The 18,991-nt window shown below is 44.2% G+C and overlaps 1 protein-coding gene and 1 long non-coding RNA gene across 2 annotated transcripts in view; both read right to left on the bottom strand.

Moving 5' to 3' along the window:
• The window catches only part of PRPF8 (pre-mRNA processing factor 8), a 31,624-nt gene extending 27,930 nt beyond the window's left edge, over nt 1-3,694 (bottom strand). Inside the window, exons 1-8 of the mRNA XM_042965878.1 lie at nt 3,588-3,694; nt 3,286-3,396; nt 2,625-2,793; nt 1,081-1,245; nt 784-1,002; nt 448-660; nt 188-313; nt 2-107 (exon numbers count right to left, since the gene is read on the bottom strand). Coding sequence (XP_042821812.1) covers nt 2-107; nt 188-313; nt 448-660; nt 784-1,002; nt 1,081-1,245; nt 2,625-2,793; nt 3,286-3,385 — 1,098 coding nt within the window. The 5' untranslated portion in view covers nt 3,386-3,396; nt 3,588-3,694. The remainder of the gene's footprint in view (nt 1; nt 108-187; nt 314-447; nt 661-783; nt 1,003-1,080; nt 1,246-2,624; nt 2,794-3,285; nt 3,397-3,587) is intronic.
• A 446-nt stretch (nt 3,695-4,140) lies between these two features.
• On the bottom strand, nt 4,141-15,598 carry LOC122233728. The gene is made up of 4 exons (XR_006211403.1): nt 15,279-15,598; nt 11,092-11,244; nt 9,405-9,484; nt 4,141-4,234 (listed from the first exon to the last, which is right to left on the bottom strand). It is a non-coding gene; the product is annotated as an uncharacterized LOC122233728 (long non-coding RNA).
• Between the last annotated feature and the right edge of the window lie 3,393 nt (nt 15,599-18,991).

Here is an 18,991-nt window from a genome sequence, read left to right as displayed (position 1 = left end):
CCTTGACAGAGTGCCTATGAGAAATTGGGTTGATTAAAGGATCAAAGTAGAAAGCTGGCAGATCAGGATCTTCAGTTTTGATGAACACAACGTTAGGAGTATGGTACCTAAAATGGAAGAACAATCAGCTCAAGTTCTCCTGACTCTCCAGCCTTCTCTTTTCCCCAACATGTATTCTAGCTCTCACCAGGTGAGGTGGACATGGTGTGGAAGATTGTTGTACAGATACGGGAAAGCAATCTTGTATTCAGTGCGGATAGGCTGCCGGATGATGATCTTGTTAATATCATTGAATTCATTCCAGTCTTCATCCCTAGGGTACAAAATCAAGGATGAGCAGACCAGCTGGGGAATTTGGAAACTACAAACGTTTCTCAAGGATCAAGATTAGATCTTATTCAACCCATCAACCCAAAGTGCCTAAAATCCCCACTCTCTTCAACTTACTGGAGGTTGATGTCTCGAACAAGAGGTTCAAATTTGGGGCCTCCAGGAATGGCCATATTGAGTGCCTTGGAGGTAAAGAAGGCCTTCAAATCAAACAGATAGAAATAGTTGTCATCTACTAAGTCTGTCAGGAGCTGATTGGCCAGGCGATAAAGAGTGGACATCATGGGCAGTGTGAACTGCCAGCGCTGGTAAGTGGAGCCATTCACATACCTAGGAAAAAAAGGCCTCTGTCAGTTAGGTATACCAGCTAGCCAAGCCATTCTACCTATTGCTCTCCCAGGACTCCTGGAATTCCAAAACTCTCACAGGAGCAGTAACTTAACCATCACTCACTTCCGGCTGTCCCTCAGTGGCTGGTGGTCATAGAACCAATCCAATACAGGGGCATCCTCTTCAGGGTCCAGCTCTAGCTGAATGGCCTCCAGTGGCTCGACATCTAGGATGTTGTCAGCATAATCCAAAGGTGGCTCTTCATCATCAAAAGGGGGGAAACGCATCCTCTTGAAATGCCTCCTGTCTCTTTTTTCACGGCGCATCATAATCCACATTGACCTACAAGCCAAAAATGTCATACTATGGTTTCTGTTCACTGTCCCCAAACCACCCTCCCCCCATTCCAGCCCTTCTTACCCCCACTGGGAGATGTAGACAGGCTCAATGACCCAGGGAATCTCATTGACAAAAGAAATGGCTCCAGTGATGTGGTACAGCACAGGCACATCTCGAATCTGCTCCCAAGGCATAGGCATGTTCTCCAGGAGTTTCAGTACTGCATGGGGCATATACTTTAGGGCACTGCAACATTAGGGAGAAAGACGATTGCAAGTGACAAGGTGTTCTGCTACCTGTGCCATGCAGAGAAGCCACATGCTATCAGAGTACAGCATTCCACAGAAAAGCCTGCCTTACAGTCCAAACTCCCAAACTTAGCACACAGGCCTTCCTTGACCAGGAGCCCTGCCTCCTCCTCTCCAATTGTGCCACTCTTCCTCTTAAACTTCACAGTCCTACAGTATTGGGTTTCTTTTCCTCTAGAGATAGTTTTCGGGCTGTCACACATTCTACGTTCTCTGTACCTTCCCATAAATAATAATAAGAGGCGCCTGAGTGGCTCAGTTGAGCGTCCAACTCTTGATTTCAGCTCAGATCATGATCCTAGGGTCACTGGATTGAGCCCCATGTCAGGCTCTGTGCTGAGATTCTCTCTCTCTACCCCTTTCCCCCGCTTGCAGTCTATTGCTCCCAAATTAAAAACATAAATAAAAGAAACCAATATTAAATAAAATTAGTCATCTTAAAAAAATAATAAAATATTTGTCGTACTTTATTGTAACCATCTGTCTCATATCGGCCATGCCACTAGACTAGAAGATCCAGAAAGGCCATTACTTCCTATGCACTGCTCTATCCCTAGCACACTTCTCAAAAAATACTTTTTATAGATAAACAAAACATATGGCCCTCTTTTTTTTAGATGGCCACCTTAGACCATTAAGTGGCTAACATTTTTGTGTCCAAATAGAAAGGAGATTTGCTAAGACACTTATACCTGTAATTACTCAGCTTGGGAGCAGAGAAAAACAAGAGTATAGAGGTTTCAGGAGTTAAATATCCTGAACCTCAGGATTCTGGTCATTGAGGAGTTACTAACAATAAGAAAGCAGTGTCCTGTTCTGGGTTTCAACCCCTTCAAATATAGGGACATCTTAACATAGCTTCAACAGGACGAATTAGAGGCAGATCAAGAAAAGAAATCAGGGCAATCAAGGGAATAACTGCAAGAGGCGCCTGGGTGGCTCAGTTGGTTAAGCGTCCGACTTTGGCTCAGGTCATGATCTCGCGGTCTGTGGGTTCGAGCCCCGCGTCTCAGAGCCTGGAGCCTGTTTCAGATTCTGTGTCTCCCTCTTTCTCTGACCCTCCCCTGTTCATGCTCTCTCTCTCTGTCTCAAAAATAAATAAATGTTAAAAAAAATTTTTTTTAAGAGAATAACTGCAAGATCTGAAAATTATCACAGAATCCTAGTTTTCTCCCTTTGCTTATAACCACCAAGATGGGCTGTCATTGAGGATTCCTGTCCCCAAATGAGAGCTGCTATCCAGGACTACAACCTATGGGACAGGAACAAAGGAGAGGGGCCAAACTGTAAATGACATAATTCCAAGAGGTTCCTTACCCCAAGTAGACCCTTTTGTCATGGCGGAACTTCCTGTTGGTCATGTCTCCATGGTCTCGAATGATCTTCCTAACGTGTTCTGGGGGCATGTCTTCCTTCTGAGCATCCACAAATCCAAACTTCCGCTTTTCTGCATAGCGCTTGGCCTGTAATTGCTGCCATTTTCGGGCTACAAAGACAACTCAGTTTAAAGACCTACACACCCTCAGCCTAATCATCCCCACCTCTTGCCCCAGGGTAAGCTCCTGTCAGGATGTATGAAGAAGGGGCAGGCATACAGTAGATGCACTCCTTGCCAATTCTCTTACCTCACTCTGCTTTATTTTTTCCTTTATCTCCTTCATCACATTTATGACTGTCTGACATTCCTGTTACACATGTTTAAGTTTTTTATTGTCTACCTCACTCATTGCAACTTAACCCTTATCAGAGTAGGGCTTTTTTTTTTTCATTGCAATTGTATCCCCATTGGATCAGTGCCTGCAAATAACAGATACCTTTAACTACCCTATTAGATTAAAAAACAAATGGGGTTATAAGTGAGCTGACACCTCATGCCGAGTTAACAAAACGGGGAAAAGAAGCAAACCCGCTGCGCGCACGCGCACACCCGCCCTAAGCCTCCCGGCCCGCAGGCGCCGTTCCCGCACGCGTTCTTCACCTTTCTCCTGCAGCTTCTCCTCCGACATGTAGTCTGGCAACGGGGCTAGAGGGCCGGGCACCGGGTTACCCGGCCCTCGGTAAGGAAATACTCCGGCCATTCCCGGAGGATCTGGGGGGGGCAAAGAAAGAAAAACTGTATAGAGCAATAGGGCCCGGGCCCAGCAGGAACGCGTCAACACCCCCGACCTGCAGTTCCTCCTTGCTCAGAGTATGCCCAGCCCGGCCCAGCCCAACCCTCAGGCCTTTCAGCCCGACCCCCTCACACCTCCCGCAACACAGCCCTTAAAGCCCGCCACGAACCCCCAAAGGCCCCCACACAGGTAGCCGCTTTCTTCGCAACACAATGGCGGCAAGCCTACGTCCGCTGTGCGTTCCCAACGCCGGGAAGTACGCAACTCTCGTTCAGCAGTCGACCCAATAGGCGCCCAAGTGCCCAGACGGATTAGAGAGCTCACCAATTAGAGTTGCACATAGGACCAGAGGGGGCGGTCCATAGGCGGAAATATTAAAACGCAAGAGGGTGTGGTCGGGTAGGCGCAAGCCCCGCCTCCCTCCTTTTTCGGGCTGCTTTTGGGACCTGGGGTATACGGATCTAGACTTTAATCTGCGATTGGGGTCCATCAGACTACGACAGACCTTAGTTTTGAAAAATAAATTTGTAACAATCTGCACGTTATACTGTGTCTAGTTTCATAAATGTAGGTTTGAGGTCCGCTAGCTCGGAGTCCATCCTTCTTTTGTTCATGCATGCATTCATTCACTAAGCCATCTATTGAGTGCTCAATATGTATCAGAGGTTGGAAACAGCAGGGGGGAGGGGAAGCCAACCTCATGGAACTCACAGGGTAGCGGCCAAAGGATCCAGGATCTTACAATGCAATGTGATGGGAATTCAGGGGCAGGACATTTTAACCCTGCCAGTGAAGTCAAGGAGTTAGTCAATGCACCTAGAACAATAAAGAGGCCATGGAGATCAACACTGCTGGGTGACCTTTCCCCTCCTTCTCCTTTCTTTCTTTCTCTCTCTCTCTCTCTCTCTGTCTCTGGCAATGATCACACTGTGTAATATAGTGTATTATATACCACTGAGTATATACTGGACATAAATGCTTCTTGATTCCCTCAGGCTCTGCCTATGTCTTGCTACTTGGATTGCTCTCCATCTCCTGCCATCCTGGTTTCACTTTCTATCTCTCTTATTGCATCCTAACAACCTTAAATCTGACTTAGTCAACAGGTAAGTTTGTTTGAACTCACACAGTTTACTGTGGAGTATGCAGAGGAATTGTAACCCATACAACCTCTCAAACTGGTTGAAAATGTAGGACTCAAAGGTGAAATGATTAGAGAAAAATGCAAAGGAGAGTCCAGACAAGTAAAGATTAGTAAAGATTTGATGGAAATGGGTAGATGTGAGGGATTTGATGGGGGTAAAGAAAGAGGAAGGAGAAAGAAATCCCAGGTGGTGGAAACTGCTAGAGTTGAAGTTTAGAAAGGGGAACCAGGGGCGCCTGGGTGGCTTGGTCGGTTGAGCGTCCGACTTCGGCTCAGGTCATGATCTCACGGCCTGTGAGTTCGAGCCCCACGTCGGGCTCTGTGCTGACTGCTCAGAGCCTGCAGCCTGTTTCAGATTCCGTGTCTCCCTCTCTCTCTGCCCCTCCCCTGTTCATGCTCTGTCTCTCTCTGTCTCAAAAATAAATAAAAACGTTGAAAAAAAAATTTAAAAGAAAGGGGAACCAATAGGGGTGCCTGGTGGCTCAGTCGGTTAAGCATCTGGCTCTTGGCTTTGGCTCAGGTCATGATCTCACAGTTTGTGGGTTTGAGACCCACATCAGGCTCTGCCTGCTTGCGATTCTCTCTCTTTCTGCCTCTCCCCAGATAATGTGCACTCGCTCTCTCTCTCTCAAAATAAATAAATAAACTTTAAAAAAAAAAAAGAGGAACCAATATGGCATGCTCTGAAAACAGCCAATCAATCTGGCAGCAGTAGAAATTCCACTCTTGTCATTATTATGTTCATCATTGTCATTGTTGTGGAGTCCTTCCACCTGCATAAGGTTGGGTGGGAGGTATTGTTCTAAACCCTGGTAATATCCTAGTGTTATGGAAACTGGTCTGGATCACCTGACAGAAGAACCAAGTGGCACTTGGAGAGGTTAGAAGGCAGGAGGCTTATTTTACACCGGTGGGCTCAGAGGAGATCATTCTCCAGAGGTCTGAGCCCAGAACATCAATAGAGGGGACAAGTTATAATCTGTTACTTCTGCATTCCTCATTAGTAGTAATTTGGAGCCTGAGGCAAGCAGGGTGGAAGAAGAACCCAGAAGGGAAGTCTTCAGGCAGGGACTGAAATTCCCTTATCAGTACTGTCAGCCATCATATAACAGACTTTTCCCAATCACTAGTATTGTCTATAGTTTTGTCAATAGTACCAATGTCAACTTCTGGTTTCAGTTGTTCTGCTATTGTCATGTAAGAAGTTTGCTACTGGGTGAAAGGTAGCAAGCTACTGGGAATTCCCTGTACTATTTCTTTATTAAAAAAAAAAAAAAGATTTTATTTTTACGTAATCTACATCCAACTGGGGCTTAAACTAATAACCTCAAGATCAAGAGTCATGTTCTCCATCAACTGACCAAGCCAGGAGCCCCTGTACTATTTCTTTAAAAAAAATTTTTTTTAAACATTTATTTATTTTTGAGACAGAGAGAGACACAGCATGAACGGGGGAGGGGCAGAGAGAGAGGGAAACACAGAATCAGAAGCAGGCTCCAGGCTCTGAGCCATCAGCCCAGAGCCCGACGCAGAGCTCGAACTCGCGGACTGCCAGATCGTGACCTGAGCCGAAGTCGGACACTTAACCGACTGAGCCACCCAGGTGCCCCCCCTGTACTATTTCTAAACAGCATTATTAAGATATAATTTGCATTCCATAAAGTTCACCTCTTGAAAGTGTACAATCCAATGACTTTGGGCATATTTATAGAGTCATGAAATTATCATTACTATCTAGTTCCAGAACATTTTCATCATCCCCAAAACAAACCTCATAGCCATTAGCACTCACTGCCCATTTCCTCCTACCTCCTACCCCTCAGCCCTAGGCAACCACTAATTTATTTTCTGTGTCTATAGTTTTTTGCCTGATCTAGACATTTCTCATCATTAGTATCATAGAATAGTGATCCTTTGTGACTGGCTTCTTTTACTTAGCATGTTTTTGAGGTTCGTCCTCAAAATATACACATACATACATACACACACACATATGTATACCTATACATACATATACATATATACAAAATCTTCTTTGGAGAAATGTCTATTCAGATCCTTTGCCCATATTGAAATTGAGTTGTCTTTTTATTATTGTGTTCTGGAAGTTCTTTATCCTAGATATAAGTCCTTTACATGATTTGCAAAAATTTTCTTTCATTCTTAGGGTTATCTTTTCATTTTCTTCATGGTGTTCTTTGAAGAACAAAGGTTTTTAATTTGGATAAAGTTCAACTTATCAAATCTTCTATTGCTTATGATTTTGGCATCAAATCTTGGAGAAATTATTGCCTAATTAGGGGCACATGTGTGGCCCAGTCAGTTAAACATCAGACTCTTGATTTTGGTTCATGTCATGATCTCACGATTCATGAGTTCAAGCTCTGAGTTGGGCTCCTCACTGACAGCGCATTGTCTCACTCCACAGAGCCTGCTTAGGATTCTCTCTGTCCCTCTCTCTCTGCCCCTCCCCTCTCCAGTGCATGCTCTCACACGGGTATATGTGAGCTCACGTGCGTGCTCTCTCGCTCTCTAAATAAACCTAAAAAAACCTGAACAATATTGAAAAAAAAATGAAAGAAATTATTGCCTAATCCAACTCACAAACATGAACTCCTATGTTTTTTCCTAAGAGTTGTATAGTTTTAGCTCTTACATGTAGGTCTACGATTCACACTGAGTCACTGAGTTCATTTTTACGTGTGGTGAGAGATAGGAGTCCAAATGCATTCTTTTGCATGTGGATATCCAGTTGTCCCAGGACCATTTGTTAAAAAGACTATTCTTTCCCCTTTGAATTGTCTTGGCTCCCTTGACAAAAATCGGTTGACCATTTGTTCGTTCCTTGACTCTCAGTTTTATTCCATTGATCTATCTGTTTCTCTTTATGCGCTCTCTGTGCTATTTTTGCAAATTTCATGTGAGCCTAACATTATTTTTTAAGTTAATAAATAAATAAGCGACTTTAATCCTCAAAAGAACCTTACAAGATAGATGTTATTATTATCCCTATTTTAATGATGAGAAACCCAAGCTCAGAATGGTCGAGTAATCTGTCTTGGGTTACATGGCTAATTACATGAAGTATGTGTAGGTTCTAACAACTTTATATGCATTAGTTCACCTGATTGTCACAATAATCCAACAGGGTAGTTACTCTTATTAGCCTCATTTGTAGATAAAGAAACTGACAACTTGCTCACAGACAGTAAATAATGTCCCCAGAGAGAGTAAATAATGAAGCCTCCGTCTCACCCTAAGCGACTGGATCCAGAGCTTACAGGCTTTTTGTTTGTTTGTTTTTTAAGTAAACTCTACCCGCAACATGGGGCTCAAACTCTCGACCCTGAGATTAAGAGTTGCACGCTCTACCGACTGAACCAGCCAGGTGCCCAGGGGGCTTATGTTCTTGACCATACAGCTACATCAACTTCTATGGTCATGCCAAGAAGCATACTGTTGGATGGGAAAATTTGGGCTAAGTTGTAGCTGGTCTTGAATTCCAGAGCTCAGGCAGCACTTGGACTTTTTACCAATGATTCGATCTATTTGCCAATGTTTTCCAAGCTTTTTCTTTTAAAGCTGGAAAACATTTGTGCAAATTAAGTAATTTACACTAAGTGGGCAAGAGGCATTAGGAGGATGCTTGTTGGGATGAATACAGGGTACATCCTTACATGTAATTGATGAATCACGAAATTCTATTTCTAAAAACATTAAAAAATAAAAATAAAATATTAAAAAAAGAAATAATTTACAAATGAAGAAACTTTAAGACTTAAAGAATTAAGAACTTCTCTTAAGTTCTCTTCACTGGTCAAACATAGCTTGAGTTAGTCTGATGGAGCTCAGTTGAGTAGCAAAGTGACAAAGCCGGGAACAGATCTGAAGGGACAATATTGGCTGCCATTATTATGGACCCATTCATTGCAGCCAAACCAGTCTCCTCATTGTTTAAGGAGTTTAAAACTGGACTTGAAGGTGACTGTGGGTCATATAAATGAAGGAGTCCTCTGGCTAGAAATACACAAGTGTGAAGTCTAGGAGCTCAGACCAGACAGACCAAAGCTGATAGATAGTAAAGCCATGAAAAGAATAACAGAAAAGCAGATGAGAAAGCCTGGACACACGGTCTGGAACAGGAGGATGCCAGAAAAAGCTGGGGAAGTAATAGCTGGAAAGATTGGGAGAGGCCCACAGGAAGGAAGAGCTTCAAGAAAAGGAAGCCCTCTACCATGTTAGATGATGCAAGTAGAGGAAGACTAAGAAAAGTCATGATCTTGGCAAGAAAGAATTCTCTGACCTCGGAGAGCAGTTTCAGAAAAATTATGGGACAATAAGGTTGCCGGTTGCCAAGGAGGTTCCTACGGAGACAAATAGGGGGGAATCTACGGTTCATTTGAAAATTTGGGCATAAAAGAAAGACAAGAATTTGGACTGTAGCAAGAGGGTTAAGAAAAACCGAGATAAAGGGCTCCTGGGTGGCTCAGTTGGTTAAGCGTCTGACTTCGGCTCAGGTCATGATCTCGCGGTCTGTGAGTTCGAGTCCCGCGTCGGGCTCTGTGCTGCCAGCTCAGAGCCTGGAGCCTGCTTCAGATTCTGTGTTTCCCTCTCTCTCTGACCCTTCCCTGTTCATGCTCTGTCTCTCTTTGTCTCAAAAATAAATAAGCGTTTAAAAAAGAGGGAGAGAGAGAAACTGAGATAAGAGGCAAGGTAGATTAAAATCATAGAATTGGCAGAGACATCAGAGATCATCTTGTCCAAACTCCTATTCAATCCAGTAAGTCTTTCCAAAGCATACCTGCCCTTAAAGATTTATTTCTACAAAAGTTGAATACACACCTCCAGGTGCTGGCTTTGCCAGGGTGCCAGGGTACAGAAGACAGCCAACCAGACCCAGGCCGTGCCTGCTCAGAGCTTGCCTGCGGATATTAAACAGCTAGTTATACGATGAATGTTTGTAGTTTCAGTTTTTACAAAGTTATATAGTCTCATAGAATCTGTGACAAAGAACAGCTGCCTATGCTTCCCCTGCCCATTTCTCCTTTCCCAGCTATCAATTTTAGCTGATTAATTTGGCATTTATTCTCATATCTCCAAACAAGTGTGTATTGCTACTTTTTGACTTTTTGCTTTTATTTTTTTTAAGTCTATTTAATCATTTTGAGGGGCGCCTGGGTGACTCAGTCGGTTAAGCATCTGACTTTGGCTCAGGTCATGATCTCATGACTCGTGAGTTCGAGCCCCGGGTCAGGCTCTGTGCTGACGGCTCAGAGCCTGGAGCCTGCTTCGGATTCTGTGTCTCCCTCTCTCTCTGTTCCTCTTCAGCTCACTCTCTATCTCTCTCTCAAAAAAAAAAAAAATTTTTTTTTAAGTTTTTAAATTTATTTTGACATAGAGAGAACCAGTGGGGAAGCGGCAGAGACGGGAACAGAGAATCCAAAGCAGGCTCTGCACTGACAGCAGAGAGTCTGATGTGGGGCTGAAACTCATGTACCATGAGATCATGACCTGAGCCAAAGTCACACACTTAACCAACTGAGCCACCCAGGTGCCCCAATTTTATTTTATTTTTTTAGAGAGAGAGAGAGAGCACGTGCATGCACCAGTAGGGGGAGGGGCAGAGGGAAAGGGAGAGAGAATCTTAAGAGAATCTTAACACCCAACGCAGATCCCAAAGCAGGGCTTGATCCCACAACCCTGAGATCATGACTTGAGCCAAAACCAAGAATCGGTTGCTCAACCAACTGAGCCACTTGACTTTTTGCTTTTAGAGATTATCCACTCACTTCCCACTGTAGAAAATGGAGATCCAACTCCCCCTAGCCTCCCATACATATGCATGCCCTTCCCACCACCTCATCCTCCCCGCCTGCTTATATTATAATTTTGGCAACATTAACAAGCAAGCTTATGTAATTGTGCATGCAATATCAATAGCACTACATAGCATGTAGTCTGTGTTAGACCCTTGTCTAAGCACACTGCACATGTCAATTCATTTAATTCTCATGATAATCCTATTACTGTCATTCCATTGCACAGATGAAGATACTGGGACTCAGAAAAATAGGGGGGAATCTATACCTCCCCTGAACCTTCCCTGTAAGTTATTACCCCTCCTATCCCCCCGTTTAGTGCACTCACCTCCAGCTGCCATTTGTGTGTCTATCATCAGTAATTTACACACGGTTTTAATGTAAAACAAAACAAAATAAAAATAAAACCCACCAAACAAGAAAACTTTATTGTGCCTGTCTGTGCAAATGGTACCCATGGATCTGCGGCTCATTCATGTAATAAAGTGTGATTGCATTTCCTTTCCTAAGCAACTGTTCATTTTGTCTATAATTGACAGATGCATTTGCTCAATTTTCTATAGATTCTCGCAATGTTTCCCCTGGCTCCTCATTAGTTTTTAAATCTCTTCCCAAATATTCAGACATATAAGATAGTCTCCCAAAAAAGTATCTTCTGGAGATTTATGACCCGCTGTAGAATGCACCTGTTTCCCTCTCTACTGGCTTACCATACAGCTCTCTTCCTAGGATCCCCATTCAACATTATCCTGCGAAGTCCGTTCTTCTCTTTTATGTTGAATCTCCTGTTTTCATTATCCGTGTATTCTTCTTTCTTGTTTAACTCCCTCTTTTTGGTGGAGTGTATCTTCCAGTAGCTTTTTCTGAATGGTGCATGGAAAATAAATTTTGGAGGACAACCTTATCACCCAATTGGTAGTTTGGCTTGGTATCAAATCCTAGTTTGAAATAATTTTCCTTCAGATTTTTGGTGACATCACTCCATTACTGTTTAGTTCCCATGTGCTGTTTAGATGTCCAAAGTCTTTTTTTTTTTTAATGTTTATTTGTTGGGAAGCCTGGGTGGCTCCATTGGTCGAGTGTCTGACTTCAGCTCAGGTCAGGATCTAGCAGTTCATGAGTTTGATCCCTACATTGGGCTCCGTTTCTGTCAGCTCACAGCCCACTTCATAACCTCTGTCCCTCTCTCTCTCTGTCCCTCCCCTGCTCACGCTCTCTCTGTCTCAAAAATAAATAAATATTAAAAAATTAAAATAAAATGTTTACTTATTTATTTTGAGGGAGAGAGTACGCAGATGCATGAGACAGGGAGGGGCAGAGGGAGAGGGAGAAAAAGAATCCATGCTGAGCATGGAGCCCAACACAGGGTTTGGTCTCATGAATGGTGAAATGATCTGAGCTGAAATCAAGAGTCGGACAGTCAACAGACTGAGCCACCCAGCCTGGTGTTTGTATATAACTTTTCCCTCCCCACTGGAACATTAATCTCAATGTCCTGAAATTTACCTATAATGTTGCTTGATGTGAATCTATTTTCTTTCACTGGTCCACGGACCCATCAGTATGTAGTACCTGCAACACGTGTTCTTTGGTTTTGAGGAATTTTCTTTTATTACTTCATTGATGATTGTCTTTCTTTCCTCAGTTCTCTCTTTCTGGGATTCCCATTATTATTACTATTTCTCTTTTAATTATAGAATTAGAGAGCGAGAGAGCATGAGTGGGGGAGAGGAGCAGAGGGAGGGAGAGAGAGAGAATCTTTTTTAAGAATCTTTTGAGAGACAGCAAGAATAAGTGAGGGGCAGAGAGAGAGAGGGAGAGAGGGAGGGAGAGAGAGAGAATTCCATGCAAGCTCCACACTCCCAGCGCAGGGCTCAAAGTGGGGCTCAAACTCACAAACCATGAGATCATGACCTGAGCCGAAGTCAGATGCTTAACTGACTGCGCTACCCAGGCACCCTAAGAGAGAGAGAATCTTAAGCAGGCTCTACACTCAGCACGGAACCTAACGTGGGGTTCAATCCCATGACCCTGGGATCGTGACCTGAACCAAAATCAAGTGTCAGATGCTCAACTGACGGAGCCACTCAGGCGCCCCTATTATTTTTTTAAGTAAACTCGATGCCCAACATGGGATTTGAACTCATGACCTTGAGATCAAGAGTCACAGGCTCTACTGACTGAGCCAGCCAGGCGCCGCTTTCCATTATTTTGATGTTGGATCTCCTGGACTGGTCCCATGATTGTCTCATCTTTTCTGTCCTAATTCTGGGAGATTCACTCAACTTTATCTTCCAACTCCTCCATAAATTTTTCATTTCCAGTATCACATTTTTTTAAGTTTATTTATTTATTTTAAGAGAGAGAGAGAGAGAGGAGTTTATTTATTTATTTTATAATTTATTTAATATATATTTAAATATATATTAATATTATTAACATTATTAAATATATAATATAAGTTTATTTATTTATTTATTTTAAGAGAGAGAGAGAATAGGGGAGAGGAAGATAGAGGGAGACACGGAATCCGAAACAGAGAGCCTGATGCGGGGCTCAGACTCCTGAACCATGAGATCGTGACCTGAGCCGAGATCAAGAGTTAGAAGCCCAAACAACTGTGCCACCCAGGAGCCCCTCCGGTGTCACAGTTTTAATTTCAAAATATTCTTTTTGGTTTTCTCTGAATGCTTTTCTTTCTTTCTTTTTTGCTAGTATGTTCTTATGTCTTGGTTGCAATATATTCTCTTGTCTATCTGAGGAAAACAATTAAGAGCTTTTCTGAAGTTTTATTCTCCATGCAGTCTTTGCTTTTTGCGTGTTTTCCCTTTCCTTTTTCTACATGTATCATGTTAGAGGCTTTCCTCAAATGAGCACGATCGGTTCTTCAATTAAACTTGTAATAAGTGCTTCCAGTGAAAAGTACAGAGAGATTTGACCTAATTATAGGGGAGGGTCATGGAACTTTCCTCGGAAAAAGACATGTTGGAAATGAGCACTGAAAAGTAAGAATGTAAAAAAAAAAGAGAGAGAGAGAGGGAGAGAGAGAGAGAGAGAAAGAAAGAAAAGAGAGTGTATAAGATACAGAGGGTGCAGCAGGAGGGCAGCCAGAAAGACAGGAGCAGGGGATAATGGGAAGCCTACCAGGCATTGGCCATTGTGCAAGGTCCTGAGAAAGAAGCATGAGACAAAGAGTCAAACAGAAAGTCCCAAGAGTCCAGAGAGTAGACAAGGGGAGATTATGCAGAACACGATAGGACAGCCTCTGAGTCATGCCTTTATCTTTATGTATGTATGTATGTATGTATGTATGTTTATTTCTTTTTTGAGGGAGGGGGAGGGGCAGAAAGAGAAGGAGACACAGTATCCGAAGCAGGCTCCAGGCTCCAAGCTGTCAGCACAGAGCCCGACCATGGGCTTGCACTCACAAATCATGAGATCATGACCTGAGCTCACAAAGTCGGACACTTAACTGACTGAGCCACCCAGGTGCCCGGAGTCATGCCTTTATCTTAAAAAGAAGGAGGAGCACCTGGATGGTATGAAGCAGGGGAATGACAGGATCAGCTCTGCATTTTAACAATCCCAGGCTGGCTGCTACGTGGAGGATAGTTATGAAGTCATCGTCATGTCACCCAGGCTAGAGATGGCGGTGACTTTGACCAGGGTGGGAAAGCAGGAAATAAAAAGGAATGAATGGATGTGGGATCCATGCCCAACTGAGTGATAATCAGATACGTATGTATGGGGTGGACATGGGGTGGCATGCTTGAGGACGATTTTAAATTCCTGACTTCTACAGTGAGTTGATGGCGGTGCCATGCACGGGGAGACTGGGAGACTGGGAGAACACTGGGAAGGATGCAGGTCTGGGAAGAAAGATCCCGAGTTAGGTTCTGGACAACCCCTCGGATGTCAGAATGCAACAATCCCAACCTCCCGGTACATCGTTTGTTTATTCTCAGTCTCACGGTGATCTGTTTCTACAGTTCTTACCCCTGGTCTCCCTCCGCCGGATGATTCTTTCTTTCCCAATTTCCCACTTTAACAAAATCCTGGTTGCAGGCTTCCCCTAGCCTGCGAGAGATATGGCTTGTTTACTCAATGTTATACTTTATAAGTTCTTGTTGAAAGGAGAAATAAAGAAACAGTGAAGCATGCCATTGATTGTTGGAGCCACAGAATAAAATGGCACATCTCCAGGGCACCTGGGTGGCTCAGTCGGTTAGGCACCTGACTCTTGGTTTAGGGTCATGATCTCATGGTTCATGGTTTCAAGCCCCACATCAGGTCCCACACCAACAGCACGGAGCCTGCTTGGGATTCTCTCTCTTCCTCTCTCTCTGCCCCTCCCCCACCCAATCATTTCTTTTTCTCTCTCTCTTTCTCAAAATAAATAAAATAAACTTTAAAAACGATGGCAGGGGCGCCTGGGTGGCGCAGTCGGTTAAGCGTCTGACTTCAGCCAGGTCACGATCTCGCGGTCCGTGAGTTTGAGCCCCGCGTCGGGCTCTGGGCTGATGGCTCGGAGCCTGGAGCCTGTTTCCGACTCTGTGTCTCCCTCTCTCTCTGCCCCTCCCCCGTTCATGCTCTGTCTCTCTCTGTCCCAAAAATAAAAAAAAAAATAAAAACGATGGCAATCCTCCTGGATGGTAAAACCGACAATTTCACTTGACATTTTGTAAAAATTTTTAAAATCACGGACCATAACCCCTAAGTAATTGCAAATGGTATTTTATATTAAAACGGATATGAATAGACCTTGAAGCAGGATGCAAAGTTCACCTGAATGTCTAAAATTTAATACACGTCAAGGCAGTGCTGCTGTAGCTGCCCTCCCTGGGCAGTGCCCCCTGTGTCCCTGCCCCCCGTTTCTGTCATCTCCCTGGCTCCTCACCGTTGTTTGCTGTCCGGGAATCCTTTGGACTTTGTGAAGAGTTAGGGTTAGGGAACAACAGCAGAGTAGCAGCAGGAATTTGTGGCAGCCCAGTGCTTCAGGCCCCTCGGTCCTCCTGCAGCCATGCCCCAACCTGAGATCTGTGGCACACACCGCGTCAGTCTCTCAGCTCCCAGGATTGCACAATGCCAACCAGTGAAGTTCAAGGAGGCGAAGGGGTCCTTTGGAAGGTCAGATACTACCCCAGAGTGGGGAGTTGGGGGGTGGGCGGTGGTAGGCAGGGAGCCGTTTGCAGGGACCCTCCCGTAGCACTGCACAAACGAATTCCCATTCTTCTCCCCGCCCCCCAAAGGTCACGTGGCCTGCATCCTCAGTTGAACTCACTCGGTCTAAGAATCACTTCCGCGATAATAAGGGTTATTTGCATAAGGTCTGCTATGCAGACTTTATTAAATCTTTTATTCAACCTCCGGTGTGATAAGAGTGTCTCTGGTGATTAGGAGTCATTCTCCCCTTCCTGATAAAAGATGTGGGGGGTGGGCGCCGGGCGGGGTGGACACCTTCACACCTTCACAAAGGGAAATTTACAGGGCGCCTGGGTGGCTCAGTCGGTTGGGCGTCTGACTTTGGCTCAGGTCATGATCTCGCGGTCCGTGGGTTCGAGCCCCGCGTCCGGCTCGGTGCTGACAGCTCAGAGCCTGGAGCCTGTTTCGGATTCTGTGTGTCTCTCTCTCTCTGACCCTCCCCCGTCTCAAAAATAAATAAATTAAAAAAAAAAAAAAAAAGGGAAATTTACATTCTGCCTCTAGGCAGAGATGGAGAGGACAGAGAACTTTTCCTGTATCTGTTTCTCAATTGACTTCAGCTCAGAATAATCCTTATGGCACAATGGCGTGTCTAATAACCTTTCACCTGTGTCAAACCTACACATTCCTGCAGAATGTTCCTGCAGAAGATGTGGCAAGAAGGGCGGTTTCCCACCCGGTTAGAGGTGGGGAAAGAATATGCTCACACCATGGAGTTAAGTGGTGTCCTTATTTGCAGGGGAAAGCTGAAATGGACCTCTGAGAGGCAGTTGCTACATTCCTGAAAAGCACAGGGATCAATACCTGGTGAATATAAAAGTCTGGCTTTCAAACCGAAGCATTCTGACTTAGAAACAGCCACTCCAGAGGCAATTTATCTGATCTGATAGATCTTCAGTTGTCAGCTGCCTCCTATCTTTTTACCTTGATGTTTCTCCCTTCCTCGGCCTTTCTATAAAGAAAAAGACAACATAGTGTGTAACAACGAGGCCTGAACCAAAGCAGAGACCTGGATTCTAAGTCTGGCCGTGCCACAAACCGGCTGGGTGTACTTGGATGGGTCACTTAACTTTTCTAGGTTTCAATTTCCTGCAAATCGAAGTAGGAAGACTGAATAGTCTTGAAGGTGATGTATTAACAAAGACTCACTGTTACGAGTGAAAAAACAAAACAAAACTCAATTCATACTCACTTAAGCAAATCAGGAGTTTTTTGGCTTGTGTAACTGAATTGTCCAGGAGAAAAGTTCTGGCTTCAGGCAGAGCTTGATCTAGACACTCAGATGATGTTAGAGATCTCCACCTCTGACCCCTCTTTTTTGTGGTGCCTTCATGTTCAGGGATGCTCCCTCACATCCTACTGGCTTAGCAATGTTAGCACACATAGTGCATGTAGCTAAAAGGTCGAGCAGAAGTCAAGGTGCTGAGGCTCATAAGCTCTGCTTATGTGTTAAGCATTCATTTCAGGGAAAGAGGATATGGTGTTTTGATGGGCTAGGCTTAGGTCACATGCCCATTGAGAGGGGAGTGAGAGAGGAGGGTTTTCTAAGGAAAATCTCTACACTGCTAGGCAGGCAAAAATAGCAGATGTTGACCACAGGTGGGATCATAGAAAAAAAATGGGTTCGAGTCCAGACCCTGCCACTAGCTAGCTAGTTAAACCTGAGCAAATTATTCAACCTCTCTGAGCCTTTGTTTTCTCAACTAAATAATGGGATTCATCTCTGTTGAGTGGGGTTAGATAGGATAAAGCATAAAAGGTGACTGATGACATGACGTGGTGGAGGCATGGCAAATGTTTAGTTTGGGAAGGTGTGACTTTAAGTTAGTGATTCTAATAAACATTTCAATGTAAGTGCAACTCTTTAAAGAATAACTTCCCCTGGGGTGCCTGGGTGGCTCAGTCTGTTCAGCATCTGACTTCCGATCAGGTCGTGATCTTGCAGTTCTTGGGTTCAAGCTCCCTTGTCAGGCTCTGTGCTGACAGCTCAGAGCCTGAAGCCTGCTTCAAATTCTGTCTCCCTCTCTCTCTGCCCCTCCCCCACTCGTGCTCTTTCTCTCTCTTAAAAATAAACATAAAAAAAAAAGAGTAACTTCCCTTATATAATTTCCTGTCTAGTGAGGGCTCCTAATTTTCAGCCTGAGAAATCCAGATTTTATATACGATAAAGCCTTGACAATTCAGTTATAGAGATTTCTGTTAATTTTCTTGTTAACTCAAGATTAATCTGGCTAAAAGATTCTTTTGGTTTCAAACCTTGGCATTGACAAATCACTCTAAATTGTCTGATTCCATTCTCTTGCTCTAAGCCCATTCTATTGAATAAATTGGGGGTTTTTTTAAATTTTTTTTTTTTAACGTTTATTTATTTTTGAGACAGAGCAGGAACAGGGGAGGGTCAGAGAGAGAGGGAGACACAGAATCTGAAACAGGCTCCAGGCTCTGAGCTGTCAGCACAGAGCCCGATGCGGGGCCTGAACGCACGGACTGCGAGATCATGACCTGAGCCAAAGTCGGATGCTCAACCGACTGAGCGACCCAGGCGCCCCGGGGTTGTTTTTTTTTTTTTAACATTTATTTATTTTTGCGAGGCAGAGAGAGAGAGACAGAGAGACAGAGCACGAGTGGGGGAGGGGCAGAGGGAGGGAGACATAGAATCCGAAGCAGGCGCCAGGCTCTGAGCTCTCAGCACAGAGCCCAATGCAGGGCTCAAACTCACCAACCGTGAGATCACGACCTGAGCCCAAGTCGACGCTTAGCAGAGTGAGCCATCCAGGTGCTCTGGGTTTGCTTCTTGACAGTAGAGGATCTTCCAACACTTTAGGGCTTTGTAGGTCAAAAAGTTGGTGCCAAGACGAGACCTTCCCAAGGCAAAGCTTCCACAGTCCAGCATTTCATTATAAATCAGACCGCCATTGGAACCAAGAAAACATGACTCAAAGAAACCGCATTCATAAAAGACTGCAATTATGTGCATAGCAATTTATTAATTTATGATCAGGATAGTGTTTCAAGACTATAAAATATCAATGTCTCCCATCCCGGAAGCCACTCCCTTGTGCCAGAGGACAAATAATTCATCAGCCAATAGCTTGGTAGGCATGGAGTCAGTCTTGAGGGCCACTTCACTAGGCCATGGTGAGGTCTGACAGGTCACTGCCACGGTGACCCAACTCATTGTACCAAATGCAGCATTTGCCAACCTCTGCATTTTTGAGTTTCTCTTTTCTAGGGACCCAACTGACCATGCCTCTCCAATTCCCATCATCTATATCTGGTCCACACCATCTATAACTGGTCTCTACTTAATTAAGATATCTACTTAATCAATTACAATCATAATGCAGTCTTGCCTTCCTGAAGTTTCACTGGGTCACTGTGATGAAAATTTGTCTGATCCCAAATTCT

The sequence above is a fragment of the Panthera tigris genome, chromosome E1, assembly GCF_018350195.1.
Source record: "Panthera tigris isolate Pti1 chromosome E1, P.tigris_Pti1_mat1.1, whole genome shotgun sequence".
NCBI lineage: Eukaryota > Metazoa > Chordata > Mammalia > Carnivora > Felidae > Panthera > Panthera tigris.
Note: the sequence above shows the minus strand (reverse complement) of the source record. Positions and strands in the feature narration are given on the sequence as shown.